The 15,861-nt window shown below is 42.6% G+C and overlaps 1 protein-coding gene across 2 annotated transcripts in view; it reads right to left on the reverse strand.

Moving 5' to 3' along the window:
• The window catches only part of LOC126457734 (neuromodulin), an 895,299-nt gene that overhangs the window by 692,946 nt on the left and 186,492 nt on the right, over window positions 1–15,861 (reverse strand). The window contains exon 1 of one of the 2 annotated variants that reach the window (XM_050094277.1): window positions 9,434–9,568. The exons of the other annotated variant lie outside the window; for it this stretch is intronic. Coding sequence (XP_049950234.1) covers window positions 9,434–9,449 — 16 coding nt within the window. The 5' untranslated portion in view covers window positions 9,450–9,568. Of the gene's footprint in view, window positions 1–9,433; window positions 9,569–15,861 lie in introns of those variants that run through there. 2 annotated transcript variants of the gene reach the window in all.

Consider the following 15,861-nt stretch of genomic DNA (forward strand, 5'->3'; position numbering starts at 1 on the left):
TCAGAATCCGGTGTTTAAAACATCGAAGGGCAGAAGGAACCACCACAACCAAGGTAGACAAAATAAATCACAATCCACACCGCAATCAAGGAGGCTGTCGAACAACACGTCATGCCGCACAGCATCGGCAAGACGAGGAAAGTACACTGCCGCAAAAATACGCTAATCTCCAGGGCAGGTGACTGGGGCGTTAGCTGCCACTAGGCAGTAAAATACTGCTGGTTGCACTTCACCAAATAATAACACGAAATTCAAAGCTGAATAACAGGCAGTAGAAGACGGCTAATAGATTCTGCCAACTCAGCACGCTCCACTTGCTGCTGTTCCTCTCACAGCGACTCTCGAGCAGCAACGCACGAACAAACAGCGTGATTACAAAAATGGACGTTCCACTACTAGATTAATGTTCACTCAACTCAACGTGCTGGGTCTGGTGAACAATGAGGTTGTGGCCCTCGCAACTACAGCCCCTCGATCCGGCAATGCCTGCATGCCGCCAGCGCTCCCAGCAAGTTTTCGTACTGCCAGACTTCTCTGCTGCTCCGTCCCAATCGAACTACCTTACACCCGACCTGGAAAACACTTCACGTCCTTCCAAAGATACTATGGGTACTAGATATCGATAAACGCTGCTGCTGCCACTCACCGACAGACAACGCTAGCAAACGTAGTGGCACCAGTAAACAGAAGAAGAAAACGAGACGCCACTATCCCTACTACATGATGCCAACCTACCAACGGCACCAACATGAGCCGCACACGACTCAGACATATTATGAAAGAATACAAGCCCAGTACTTGAAAATTCTGGTAAAACGAAACAAACTGAAACACTGTATGGCATTGAAAGGGTGTGTAATACAGAGGTGAACAAAAATATGGAAAAAACAAAAACACAAAACATTACCATGCCTAAATGAGATTTTCACTCTGCAGTGGAGTGTGCGCTGATATGAAACTTCCTGGCGGATTAAAACTGTGTGCCGGACCGAAACCCGAACTCGGGATGTTTGCCTTTCGCGAGAAAGTGCTCTACCATCTGAGCTACCCAAGCACGACTCACTACCAGTCCTCACAGCTTCAATTCTGCCAGCACTTGCCCGTGAAAGGCAAAGGTCCCGATTTCGAGTCTCGGTCCGGCACACAGTTTTAATCTGCCCGGAAGTTTCATTGCCATGCCTAATAAAAAGTGCGAAACCCATTGGTGTTCTATACTGCTTCAGTCGTCCTCGAATGGATGAATAGGGCTTTCAAGGGAATCTTATGCCATTATTCCTGCAAAATAGTGGGAATTGTAAGAAGAGATGAAGGAGATGGGTGGAGATCTCGGACACTTGTCTCCAAAGTAGACCACAAATACTCAATAATACTGAGATCTGGTGACTTTGGTGGCCAGTGGAAATGCGTCAATGCATCCCTGTGCTCACAAAACCAGTTCTCGACGATGCGAGCTTTGTGAACAGGGCCTCTGTCCGTTTGGGACACAGCTACACTACTGGGGAACAAATACTGTACCACAGGATGGACCTGATCAGCCAAAATGGTCACATAATAGTTGGCAGTAAGACGACATTGTAGAGTACTCCTGAGGCCATGGACTATCACGATATGGCTGCCCAAATCATCACCAAATCCTCGTCATGTTTCTCTCTTTGCACGTGAACCCGGCCAGAAGTTGCGAATAACAGACTCTTCAGACTAAATGACTTCCGTCCATTGCTCCACAGTTTACGTTTTCCTGTTGTGGAGAGTTTCATCACTGATGTATGGCTTTGGAATTCCAGCTCGCCCTGTAATTTTCTGCTGATGGATGTCCCTTCTTCTTTTTTTTTTGTGCTGACAGAGTTCGCGAGTGCGACATTCAGTTTCTGGAGTTGCTTTTGCAGTTGCAGTGCTATTATTTTTCGTCACAGTCCCCTAGAACTTAGAACTACTTAAACCTAACTAACCTAAGGACATCACACACATCCATGCCCGAGGCAGGATTCGAACCTGCGACCGTAGTGGTCACGCGGTTCCGGACTGAAGCTCCTAGAACCGTTCGGCCACCGCGGCCGGCTCTACACACTGTACAGTGCACACTACTTCCGTGTCGATGTAAGACGGGGGTACATTCCAGCATAGTTTATGTACACTTAAGGCATAGACATACGCACACAGTGGAAGAGGCAGGTGGTAGGTGGCACTACGTTGTCGCAACGATGACACCAATACCTGCAGGTCGCCCCTGATGCGACTGTCGATTACATGATAACTGGGGAGGAGTGTGGTAGTGGCGGTGAGTATGGAAGTGGCGGTGAGTATGGAAGTAGAATGCTTGAGAGCGCGCTGGGTAAAACGGAAGAACACATCTCTCAGACGTTGTGGCAGCGGCAGCAGAGTTACATGAACAGTGATCTTTACAAGTCCTGGACCATTCATTAACACCAGAGGTGCATGCCGCGGATGTCCACACCTTGATGTTCGAGTTGCTCCAAATGTAATTCACTCCCCTCGTCGACGTCACGCTATCGAATGTGTGTTTGTTTTGTTTGTTATCAGTCTTCTGAGTGGTTTATGCGGCCTGTCACGAATTCCCCTCCCATGCCAACCTCTTCATCTTAGAGTAGCACTTGCACCCTACATCCTCAATTGTTTTCTGGATGTATCCCAATCTCTGTCTTCCTCTACAGTTTTTATCCCGACAGCTCCCTCTAGTACCATGGAAGTTATTTGATGATGTCTTAACTGACCTCCTACCATCCTGTTCCTTCTCTTGTCAGTTTTAGAGGAAGCCTTTCCTCGCCAGTTCTACAGAGGGCACCCCCCCCCCCCCCCCCATTCCTTATCTTATCAGTCCACCTGATTTTCAACATTCGTCTGTAGCACACCATCTCAAATGCTTCAGTTCTCTTCTGTTCCGGTTTTCCCACAGTCCATGTTTTATTACCATGCAATACTGTGCTCCGAACGTACTTTCTCAGAAATCTCTTCCTCTAATTAAGGTCTATGTTCGATACTATTCTCCTGGCCAGGAACGCTTTTTTGTCAGGGCTAGGCCGCTTTTTATGTCCTCGTTGCTCCTTCCGTCATTGGTTACTTTGCAGCCTAGAGAGCAGAATTCCTTAGCTTCATCTATTTTATGACCGCCAATTTGACGTTAAGTTTCTCGCTGTTCTCATTTCTACTATTCTATTACTTTCGTCTTCCTTCTATTCACTCTCAATCCATATTCTCTACTCATCAGACCTCTCATTCCATTCACACCCGTCCTAATCTTTGCACTTCGTTATTGGTCCCCATTTTTATAGCTTACTCTTGGTTCTGGCACATACTGTATGTTATCTGTCATTCCCTACGGCTTACTCCTATTTTTCTAAGAATTTCGAACATATTGCACCATTTTACATTAACGAACGCTTTTTCCAGGTCGAAAATCCTATGAATGTGTCTTGATTTTTCCTAAGTCTTACTTCCATTATCAAGTACACGACAGCGTTGCCTTGGTGCATTTACCTTTCTTAAAACCAACCTTGTCATTATCCAACAGATCCGCAGTTTCCTTTTTCAATCTTCGACATATATATTATTCTAGTCAGCAGTTGGGATACATGAGATTACAAGCTGATTCTGCGATAATCCTCGCACTTTTCCGATAATTTAATGCGCTGTCTCCAGACTCATAGATGATACACACCAACTGCAACAGTCGCTTGCTTGCGATATTCTCCAATGAGTGCAGAAATTCTAAAGAGATATTGTCTTATCTCTTGAGAGGGTCTATAGCGAAACACGTTGTCGTTTATGAGCTTTTAGAATCATGTGGTTCGACCTTTCATTTGGTTGACTACAGAACGCCGACCCCTAACTATGCATTAGCTTCCTCTATCAGATAGCTTCCTTCATAGATCGTAGCCTTTCTTGTGAACTATAAAGTCTAGCATATAGCACTGAACTGCACAAACTTTCAGTTCTATACTTGTTTAAGGTATGACAAAAGTAAGAAAAAGCTATGGTGTTACGGATTCCACGCAGTTCTCTTTTCTTTAACTATATACTCGTAATAGTAGGAAAAAAATGTTTCACACATTTCAGTTTAGAAATATTTTTTGTTTAGAAATTTACTATTTGCTTCAGTTTGAAACAAGGATTTGTGTGCATTTTGTCACAAACGTGACTACACGCCTGTCATTCTAGACCTCAGTGTTTCCCAACACCGTACTATTTTTGCAAGCTTTCATTATTTCGCATTTATATGGAAAAACTAATGTGAAGCAATTTAATTGCATCAGTCAATAACGAGCCCACTACAAACAGCTTTGTAAAATAACCATTTTTACTTGGTGATTAGTTGCGTAATGCGTGACTGGCTCTTACTTGTGTAGCACATCAAATACGTTATCTCTTTCAGTCCTAAAGGGTAGGTTATCACCCACGGCGAGCTCATTTCGAGCCAAAAAAGTGGGCTTCACTCGCACACGTCAAGGACGCGTAAGGATGCAGTCTCCTTTAGTCTACGGATATGATTATGTGATTTTGGAAGTCTAATTTTGAGCGTCTCTCAATTCTTTCGATGCTTATTGCCAAGTCTGCTCGACAGAGATTCAAACGCAGGAGTGCTACTCTAGAATTGTTCGCACTATCATCTTGTACGCGGTTTCGTTTACAGATGCACTGCTCTGAGAATCCTCTCAGTTTAATTAGGGCCTCGTCTTCCATTTATCTTTGCAGCTACTGATTTCATGTGCTCTTCCCCTTTGAAATCACTTCGAAATATTACCTGCAGAAAGTAAACTATGACACAAGTTTCAGATATCTACGTATAATCTTAAAATATCTTATCTGAATCTCATTCTTCTTATGGGCACATCTAGCACTTATCCACATAGAAAAATAGATTATATTTTGTGCACTAAATGTACTGCCTAAAGCAATTTAACTTTTGTAATAACTACCCATCGATAATATTTTCTTGTGAACAACAGTACTGCTCACTGATTAATCGTTCACTTGTGTTGACAACACCAGAGATCCTACATCATTTCAATTTGGCACATTGCATCCTCTCGCTGTAACAGCCATTAGTACACTAGTACCACGATTCTGTTTTACAAGTTCAGAACAGTATAGTTTTGCCTATTTTGGGACTGACTGTAACCCTGCTAGTTTAGAAAGATGCTTTGGTTCATTTGCGCATGTTGAATACCATTGTATGTGTTATTCTTTGCTACCCTACAATCTTGTCGATACCGTTCTAGAAGTATACGTGTATGGGCACAGATACTGAGGGGTCAGTATTTTGTTTCCGTGGCGAGCTCGGCCAACGAAGTCTAGCGCTGTGCTCGCTGCTCTACCATTCATCAGGCACTCGGCATGAGTCATTTAGCTTGCAGAGTGGCAAGGGGTGGGGTGCAGTGCGCTAATGTAGTCGTGATAAATGGCCCGCTGCTGTTCTTTCTCATGTAGCTGGACGTTAACTTCCGGTTCCTCTGCTGTCTCTCTAGACGGCCGGCAGTAAGCTCCAAGTAACAGGAGCAACACCGTTCTCATTTCGACAGAGAAGAGTAGAATAAATCACAAAAGTACGTCACTAATTTAGTTGCTCGAGTCACGTCTGAAAGAGTGCTGCCGCTTGGCTAGTAGCAGTTCATAAACATTGGAGATAAGTTTCCTGTGCGATCTACAGGCGTTGAGTTTGCCTCATAGTCACCATTTTCCAGGAGCTTCCACTACCATAGAAAAACCTTCATCCAGGTCTCTGCGTAAAACACGGGACTTGGAATATCGGACACCAAATGTTCAAAACGGTGAGAAGCACACTGTTTCTTTAGGTGGAGGAAGAGGTGTCGAAATTCTGAGTCATCTGGACAGAGTGGAGGAGTATGTAAGCGTGTTCTCAGTTTTCTCAGTGTTCTCAGTTTTCCACGTCTATTGTTCTGAATGGTATGTCTCAGTTTCGTACAATGCAGATGTTATTGATGTGGCAGGCCTTACAAAGTCCACCAATAACACACATTTCCAATCCCTAAATACAGATTCTTTCATTCATCTCGCAAATGTACATTTGTTAACTTTTTTGTCTTCTATGAACTTCAGTGATGCCATTTGTTATGCAGACTCCAGTCCTGTTTCAGAAGCAGCCAAAGTATCTTCATTTGCTATTAGCAATTGAATCGCTGTTCCTAAGTCCACGTATGGCCATCGTTTATTTTCCAAAGACTTCCGCTTTCACTCACACAGAGAAAGCAGCAACACTCTCCCTACCTCTACGCAAACCAAAGTGATCTCTGTAGTCCAAAACGATCTCTGTGTAGAACTACATTTTCCCAGCGATAGGCTGATTCTTCTCAGATGCATCTCGAGCATTTGAGTTTCAACGAAATTTGCATACTGGAGTCGATTGTTAGTGTTTGGTTCATAGTGAAAGGGTCATAGCTGGTTCCATTATTACGAGGTGAGCAGAAAACATAAGACTTCTTTCGCAGTATCAAGAGTGTCAGTGGTATTACTTGTGAATGGGTCGTTTTGAAGCGTCAGTTTCTACATGAAATGATTCCTAATATATGCTACTATTATCATAACATGTGGTGATTTTTTTTGTACCTCTACTTTACACATTTATACATTGAACAGCTTCGGATGCTTGCAAGCCACAAACTGGTTCCAACATGCATCTCAAGCCGACAAGGGTAAAGGATGAAACACAACGACCTCAGTACCAAGCGACACTTCTATTCTCAACGCCAAATAGATAATCAGTGAAGTCGAATCTCTCTAAATTATCAAAACAGCGTTCATTCTTGCTGTAAATGCTCCATTAATTTTCTTCATACTAGTTTCCATGCGTTTTATACTGCTGAATCCGAAATTAACGCGTTGTTCCAGATGGGATATTCGTGATACAAAAACGAGTCAACAGCCAACGTACACTGTTATTTAATTAGAATAAACCATATTATGAAAGCTGCAATACCTACAACGCAGTGCATACATACTTCTTCACAAAATTTGAACGATGAGATGAAGATTGGTCGATAAACAGAACTGGATGAAGCTATTTTAAATGTTGTACAAAAGTAGGTGTGATAATATTCTGTAGCGTTTTGCGTTCAGTGCTGTTCTGAAGAAAATATAAAACTGTGCTAATAAGGACCATATTTAAAAAAATAAAGGCTTAAAAATATTCGTCATAAAAATATACAAGAATGCCGTACGAAGGATTGTTTCTTATTTTCGCACATTTTGCCATTAGGTTAATTTAATCTCGTTGTGAATAAGCACTGCTTACAACACGTGAGACAATTTCGTGTAGTGCAGTCCAGCGTTTCAGTCCTTGTTGCAGACGTCCATCGTCAGACTAAGACGTACACAGAAAAATTCAGTCGGTTATTTGAGGCCACGAGGCATTTCAGCATTCCAGCAGTATTCAATAAAATTGTAGATCCTGTTAGATCTGGTGAACTGACTCAAAGGCAACGACGATGTCAGTCTGGCATGACGCTGGTTACTGGAAGCCTAATTCTGAAACCGATATTAAGATAGATGCAGTAGTTCCGACGATTTGTTTGCGAATAAATGTAATGAACATGTAGAAGACGTATACCGACTGCAAACATGTAACAGAACACTATTAATTCAGATGTTTCTTTTTATTGCTTGTTTGGGTATAGCACTGCGAGACCTGTCCCATATTAATCCATAGTAACAGCCTGTTTGGCATTCACCTCACACCAGGTGGAACGAGCGCTTCACGTTTTATGGATGCACTTTTTATCATACCGTGCCGTCATGTCGTAACACAACATGCACTTGTTAGCATCATTTCCGCTGTTTTCGTAGAATTGGCCAGTAGAGCTCATATGTATTAAACAGTTCTTGTTTTACCATGACCATGCTTCTCAGATGCCATTGGGTACCTACCGTATAAACCTATGAAGTGAGAGAAAGTGATTCTAATAAATGTATACTGTTTACGTCACAAGCGGACATGCAACACGAGAAGCTGCTTCTCGTGACTTACAAGTAGTACTTTGTTTTTCTGTTTACATTTAAATACTTTGCTGTGAAATATGACTTCACTGTCGTTACAGTATATTTGCAGCATTGGTAGACTCTACCCATTTACTGTTAAACAAGGAAAGACTGGAGAAACAGCACATGGACAGATTCAGTAGATCAAGTTAGATGAGGGTGACAAGGTCACTGTAAAGGTGACACCGATCCAGTGTTATGAAATTTTGCAAATACCACAACAGTTTCCTCAGCAAATATTTGCGATCTGCGACTGTTGTGGTATATATAAAAGCTCAAGTTAGGATAGATTTTATTGTATCATATAGCTTGTAACTATGTTTCAGTTTGAGGTAAAAAAATAAAGCACCAGATGATGCGTTCTGATACGCACATAAAAATCTTTAAAAAATTGAATTAATAATGTGATATGATGAAGAGGAGGACATCAGGTTTCTGCATGCAGACAGATCACTAAGACAATACTCAAGAATGGCTTGAAATTCAGTGGTTATGTTTGTGGAACGAACAGTAATAGACTCGCTAGAAGACTATTCACCATCACTAACTGAAATAAATTCAGCTGGTTATAAGATTCATATGAACAACACAGAAGGAAATACAATATACAAAGTACTTTATGTTCTGTGCGCCCACTGCTGTTGAAACGCTTGATATTTAGAAGAATCTCGCTGACAGGTGGTAAAATTGTAGTTTTATTGATACACAACAGTTTAGCGGCCTAGAGCCGCATCATCTGGTGCAACGTTAAAAGGTCATAGATATACCCATGCTCCTAGTCAAGATATATTATACATAACATTGGCAAACGACGGGTGACAAAGACGTAATCCAGTGAAGTCACCAGGGGCCGCTTGTACTCTTCCCAACATCGTGTTGCCCAGCCGTCACACCGATGCAGGGTAATTTTAAAACAAGGGCCTATAACGACATGATAAATGTAACAGTAATGTAATGTATACAATATCCATTGGGTAATATAACTTGACTAGCTGCGATGGGTATACGTATGACCTATTGAAACCGTTGCACCTGATGATGATGTTTTTATGGCGAAATCGGATGTTATCAGTAAAACAATTTTAACAGGTGTCAGCGCAGTTCTTCTAAACATCATGTAAAGCAGGGATCCACAGAGAGGCTTGAAAAGAACGAGAAGAAAGTGTCAGAAGAACGAAAAAAGAAAACTACTGAAGCTGGAGAGATTTTGGGAGGATTAGAAGTCAGAAACTATCATGCCAACGATAGAGTTCGGAAGCGCTTCTTGAGTGGGCAAAAATGAAGACAAAATGAAGAAGCATATTATGTGACAGGTTGTGACAATAAATGTAAAGTGACATTTTCGTGACAGCCACGGACAGTCAAGACTGAGAAATGAGTTCGAGATGTTTAAGAGAGGAAGCAGCCACAGCGCGTTGTTTACCGTAAGCGGACGACATGTTGCTGCGGGCGTCGACCAAGCTGCGTCTGCGTGCTCGCTAGGAGAGTGTTTGCTGCTGCCGCTTCTTCCGCCTCGTTCCACAACAAACGCTCGACTGCCGGCCGAAATGTCGGCGGCCGCTGGTGGGCACTGTGCGTCGCGCGGGTTGCATAACTGCAGAGCTGGGCTACGCCACGCCTACGAGTCAGGCAGGCACAAGGCCGCCGCCGGTGGCGCAGCAGGGACCGACACAAGCACTTCAGCCGCTGCACTGCAAGTTCCGCTTCGGCTTTATATCCAGACTGTGCTAAAATTAGGCTAAAGCGGAAAGTATCGCACAATCCGCTAAACAACTCGTGCATTTAACTTGCTGACATCTACAGCTACACGACTACTTTGCAATTCTCATTTAATGTTTGCTGAAGGGACAGTAGATTCACTGTCATACTATTTCCCTATAATTCCATTCTAGAATAGCACTTAAATGTTTCCGTGAGGGCTCTGTTTCGCTCATGACGATGGTCATTTCTCCCTATATAGTTGACAGTCAACAAAATACAAGGTGAACCAGAATTCCACCGAAGGACTATCAAAGGGGGCCGTATGGAACATCATAACAAAAATTCCATTAAATATGAGGTCTAAAATGAATACCTTAAGAGCTATGAGCACTTGTTCATCTTCTCTACTGTGATGCACACCTTAAAGCTCTTTGCTTCTCACATTTTGAGATGTGGTAGTATGGAGAAAAACAGGCAAAAAAAAGTCCCGTAGACGTGGGCAGTGATTGCTACACCAAACCGATAATCATATCAATGACATTCTCTCAACTATTTAATTATCATACAAAATGAGCCTCCTTCCCCTTAACTTCTTTGGTATAACCTGAATCCTTTTGGACTATACGAAGAAGAATGAAAAATAAAATTTAGGTGCTGCTAACTAACAAACACCAACGGTCTTTTCGCAGTGGTAATACCGGTTCCCGTCAGATCACCGAAGTTAAGTGCTGTTGGGCTGGTCTAGCACTTGGATGGGTGACCATCCGGTATGCCGAGCGCTGTTGCCAAGCGGGGTGCACTCAGCCCTTGTGAGGCAAATTGAGGAGTTACTTGACTAAGAAAGTAGCGGCTCCGGTCTCATAAACTGACATACGGCTGGGAGAGCGGTGTGCTGAACACATGCCCCTCCATATCTGCATCCAGTGACATCTGTGGGCTGAGAATGACACGGCGATCGGTCGTACCGTTGGCCTCCAAGTCTTGTTCGGACGGAGAGTAACTAACAAACAGTTTAGCCTTGGGAAAGTCAAATGCGCAACAGATGAAATTCTGGCGTTGCGCTCAATGGAGGCAAGATTCATAGGATTTGCCGATCCAGAGTAGCGTAGAACAAACGTTAGACAACGGAAAATGATGCAAAACGTTCGAAATCCAAAAAAAGGAAAAAACAATGCTTTAGCGAGTGCTATATTGAAAGGATGAGTACTGTACAGTACGTACAGAAACAAAGAGTGAACAATATTAATGGATGCTCTAGAGAGGAGTACTCGGATTAAAAAGTTCTTAAGGCAGGGACACAATATTTCTACACAACTATTCAACGTATACAACCAAAAACAAATGATGGGCACAAAAGGCAGCTTATAGTGCGATTAAAATTCCAGAAGAAAGGATATCAGTGATATGATTCGCTGGTGCCAGAAGAACAGCGAAGAAGAACTGCGCGACCTGTTGAACGGAATGAACAATCTGATGAGCGCATACTATGGACTGAGAGTGAACGGAGAAAAGGCGAAAGTAATGAGGAGTGACAGAAATGAGATTAGTGATAAAACTAACATAAAAATTTAGACCACGAAGTAGACGAAACTGAAGGACGTAACACATGAAGCACGGACGATGTAAAAAGCAAACAGCTAAACTAAGTATACTAGCGTCAAAAATCTGCTTGAATTTGGGGAAGAAATGTATGAGAATGTGCGTCTAGGGCACAGAAATGAATGGAAGTGAAGCACGGAATACGAGAAAGTAGGAAAAGAAGGAAACAGAAATTTTTGAGACGTAGAGTTAAAACAGAAGGCTAAAAATAAATGGACATACGACATGACATCCTTCTAAGAATGAGCGAAGAAAGGACTTCGTCGAAAGCACTGACAGGAAGGAAGAAAAGAATGGTGGGATACGTGTTAAATTGTCGGAGAATAACTTTTATGGTACAAGAGTGAACTGCAGATAGCAAAAATTGCACGGGAGTGTATAGATTAGAACATATAGCACAAATAGTTGAGGACGTTGGTGGTAATGCTACTCTGAGGTGTAGATATTGATACACGAGACTAGTTTGTGGCGGGCCACATGAAACCAGTTAGCAGACAGACCACCTAGAAAAAAAAAAAATGAACTGGCATATGAACCCTCTAGATCCATTAACACGTCACCTACACCTACATGATAAATGCAATAACAAACCTGAGGTATTATTTACATTTTCCCTAAGAATGGACTGCACCGGATGACTTCATCAGTTCCAAATGCCGTCTTCTGGGAAAATTCCGAATCCACAAAACCATTCAACACATCCGAACCTTGATTAGCCTGATAATCGCAGAGAAAATGCAATCGAGCAACTATTAATGGAAGATACTACACTACTGGCCATTAAAATCGTTAAACCAAGAACAAATGCAAATGATAAACGGGTATTCATTGAACAAATATATTATACTAGAACTGACATGTGATTACATTTTCACGCAATTTGGGTGCATAGATCCTGAGAAATCAGTACCCAGAACAACCACCTCTGGCCGTAATAACGGTCTTGACACGCTTGGGCTTTGAGTCAAACAGAGCTTGGATGGCGTGTACAGGTACAGTTGCCCGTGGTGCTTCAACACGATACCACAGTTCATCAAGAGTAGTGACTGGCGTATTGTGACGAACCAGTTGCTCGGCCACCATTGACAACACGTTTTCAGTTGGTGGGAGATCTGGAGAATGTGCTGGCCAGGGCAGCAGTCGAACATTTTCTGTATCTAGAAATTCCCGTACAGGACCTGCATGCGGTCGTGCATTATCCTGCTGAAATGTAGGGTTTCGCACGGATCGAATGAAGGGTAGAGCCACGTGTCGTAACACATCTGAAATGTAACGTCCACTGTTCAAAGTATCGTCAATGCGAACAACAGGTGACCGAGACGTGTAACCAATGTCACCCCATACCATCACGCCCGGTGATACGCCAGTATGGCGATGACGAATACACGCTTCCAATGTACGTTCACCGCGATGTCGCCAAACACGGATGCGACCATCATGATGCTGTAAACAGAACCTGGATTCATTCGAAAAAATGACGCTTTGCCATTCGTGCACCCAGGTTTGTTGTTGAGTACACCATCGCAGGCTCTCCTGTCTATGATGCAGCGTCAAGGGTAACCGCAGCCATGGTCTCCGAGCTGATAGTCCATGCTCCTGCAAACGTCGTCGAACTGTTTGTGTAGATAGTTTGTCCCCATCTGCTGGCTCAGGGATCGAGGCGTGGCTGCACGATCCGTTACAGCCATGCGGTTAAGATGCCTGTCATCTCGACTGCTAGTGATACGAGGCCGTTGTGATCCACCACAGCGTTCCGTATTACCCTCCTGAACCCACCTATTCCACATTCTGCTAAGAGTCATTGGATCCTGACCAACGTGAGCAGCAATGTCGCGATACGATAAACCGCAATCGCGATAGGCTACAATCCGACCTTTATCGAAGTCGGAAAAGTGATGGTATGCATTTCTCCTCCTTACACGAGGCATCACAACAACGTTTCACCAGGCAACGCCGGTCAACTGCTCTTTGTGTATGAGAAATCGGTTGGAAACTTTCCTCATGGCAGCAAGTTGCAGGTTTCGCCACCGGCACCAACCTTGTGTGAATGCTCTGGAAAGCTAATCATTTGATATCACAGCGTCTTCTTCCTGTCGGTCAAATTTCGCGTCATCTTTGTGGTGTAGCAATTTTAATGGCCAGTAGTGTACATAATCTTCAGAGAACACTTGAAAGAATTTGGAACTTAGATGTAATTCGTACCTGTAAGCTGGTTAAGACTCGGAACTCAAGACTGAATAGCAACGGAATACGACACACAGCGCTTTGGACGTTAACAAACTTTTAGAGCAGACGTTATGAAATTTATACAACAGTCTGCAGATCCTATCAAGTTACGAATACTTTTCGAATCGATTTCCTCCGGAATTAATGAACGATATTTGGTAACGGAAATATGCAGGAAGACTGTCCGTAAAAGAGCATAACAGTGATTACTTCTTGTAGCTGGAGACCCACGACATCGTGAAACTAGTTTCCCTGTTACTGCTTATAACGCATTAGTAGCGATGTGCAGTTGTAGATCACAGATAAAGTTATGTTTGTGGATATAGGAAATTGTAGTGAAAGTAAATACATAAAAGTGCAACCAGTCACATTTTTGAATAGTTATTTATATACATAATACTTGCAACCCATCACTTTTTTGATTAGTAGTTATGAATGAACCGGTTTTCGAACCTCTTCAGGTTCATCTTCAGCTGGTTTTCTGGATGTTACATAATTATTTCTAGCATAATGCTGGGTCTGGCTCTCTGACAAGAACATGGAATAATAAATAACTATTAAAAAAAGTGAGTGGTTCAATTTTTATGTATTTACATTCAGTTAACAGTCACGCGTCCTAAAATCTCCGTAATGGATAAGCCTAGTCTAGTAGTGAAAGGATTGCACTAAGAGATTTTTGTAGTTACTTAAATTGTGCTATTCCTTTAGCTTATAGCCTGATTAGGAAGCAGCTGCAATAGCACTTGTTAAGTAGGTTGAATGTGAAATATATTTATAAAATAAATAAGCTAATTAATAAAAAATAACACATGCAAACACGGAGAAATCGTAAAACCCATCAGAGTCCAGTCGTAGTACAGCTTCAGCTGGTTTTTAGTTCACCATGTAACGACATTTGACTTGCCAATTGTAACATTCAAAGTGCCTACAAAATTTACCTGCCATCTGTAGGAAAAGAAGACTAGGAATGTAGATATTGTATACATTTCGTTTTGATGTACCTACATCGACAGTTGTTTTCATTATACAGGCGATCTTACTTCTGGTAGAAGTAACATCTGGCGTTCCCGAAGGAGATGTTTTAGGCCCTCTGCAGTTCCTGATCTATATAAGAGATGTATGAGAAAATCTGAGTAGCCCTCCCGGATTGTACGCAGATGATGTTGTCATTTACTGTCTTGTAAAGTCATCAGATGATGAAAATGAGTTGCAAAATGATTTAGGGAAGATATTTTTGTGGTGAAAAAAGTGGCAATTGACCCTAAATAATGATAAGTGTGAAGTCATCCACATGAGTATTGAAAGGAAACTGCTATATCACACAAATCTAAAGGCTGTAAACTCAGCTACATACGTAGGGATTACAGTTACGAATAATCTAAACTGGAACGATCACACAGATAATATTGTGGGGAAGAAACCCAAAGACTGCAATTTATTGACAGAACACTTACAAATGTAGGAGGTCTACTGAAGAGACTGCTTACACTAGGCTTGTCCGCCCTCTTCTGCAGTACTGTTGTGGAGGAGGAGATTAGTGTTTAACGTCCCGTCGACAACGAGGTCATTAGAGACGGAGCACAAGCTCGGATAACAGAAGGATGAGGAAGGAAATCGTCCGTGCCCTTTCAAAAGAACCATCACAGTATTTGTCTGAAATGATTTAGGAAAATCACGGAGAACCTAAATCACGATGGCCGGAGACGGGTTTGACCGTCGTCCTTCTGCTTGCGAGTCCAGTGTGCTAATCACTGCGCCACCTCGCTCGGTGCAGTACTGTTGTGCCGTGCAGGATCGGCGACAGAGGCGATTGATGGAGGACATTGAAAAAGGGCAGCTAGTTTTGAATTATAGCGAAACAGGGGAGAGAGAGGCGCGGATATGATACATTAATTCGTGTGGTAGTCATTAAAAAGAGGGCGTTTCTCGCTGCGGTAGGACCTTCTCAAGAAATTTCAATCAACAACTTTCTCCTCAGACTGTGAAAATAATTTTTTGTCCCCCACCTACATAGGAGGATGCTCATAATAATAAAATAAGAGGGATCAAAGCTTGCACGGTAAGATTTAAAAAAAAATGGTTCAAATGGCTCTGAGCACTATGGGACTCAACTGCTGAGGTCATTAGTCCCCTAGAAATTAGAACTAGTTAAACCTAACTAACCTAAGGACATCACAAACATTCATGCCCGAGGCAGGATTCGAACCTGCGACCGTAGTGGTCTTGCGGTTCCAGACTGCAGCGCCTTTAACCGCACGGCCACTTCGGCCGGCGGTAAGATTTAAATGTTTGTTTTTCCCACGTGCTTTTCGACAGTAGAACGGT

Source organism: Schistocerca serialis, chromosome 2, assembly GCF_023864345.2.
Source record: "Schistocerca serialis cubense isolate TAMUIC-IGC-003099 chromosome 2, iqSchSeri2.2, whole genome shotgun sequence".
Lineage (NCBI taxonomy): Eukaryota > Metazoa > Arthropoda > Insecta > Orthoptera > Acrididae > Schistocerca > Schistocerca serialis.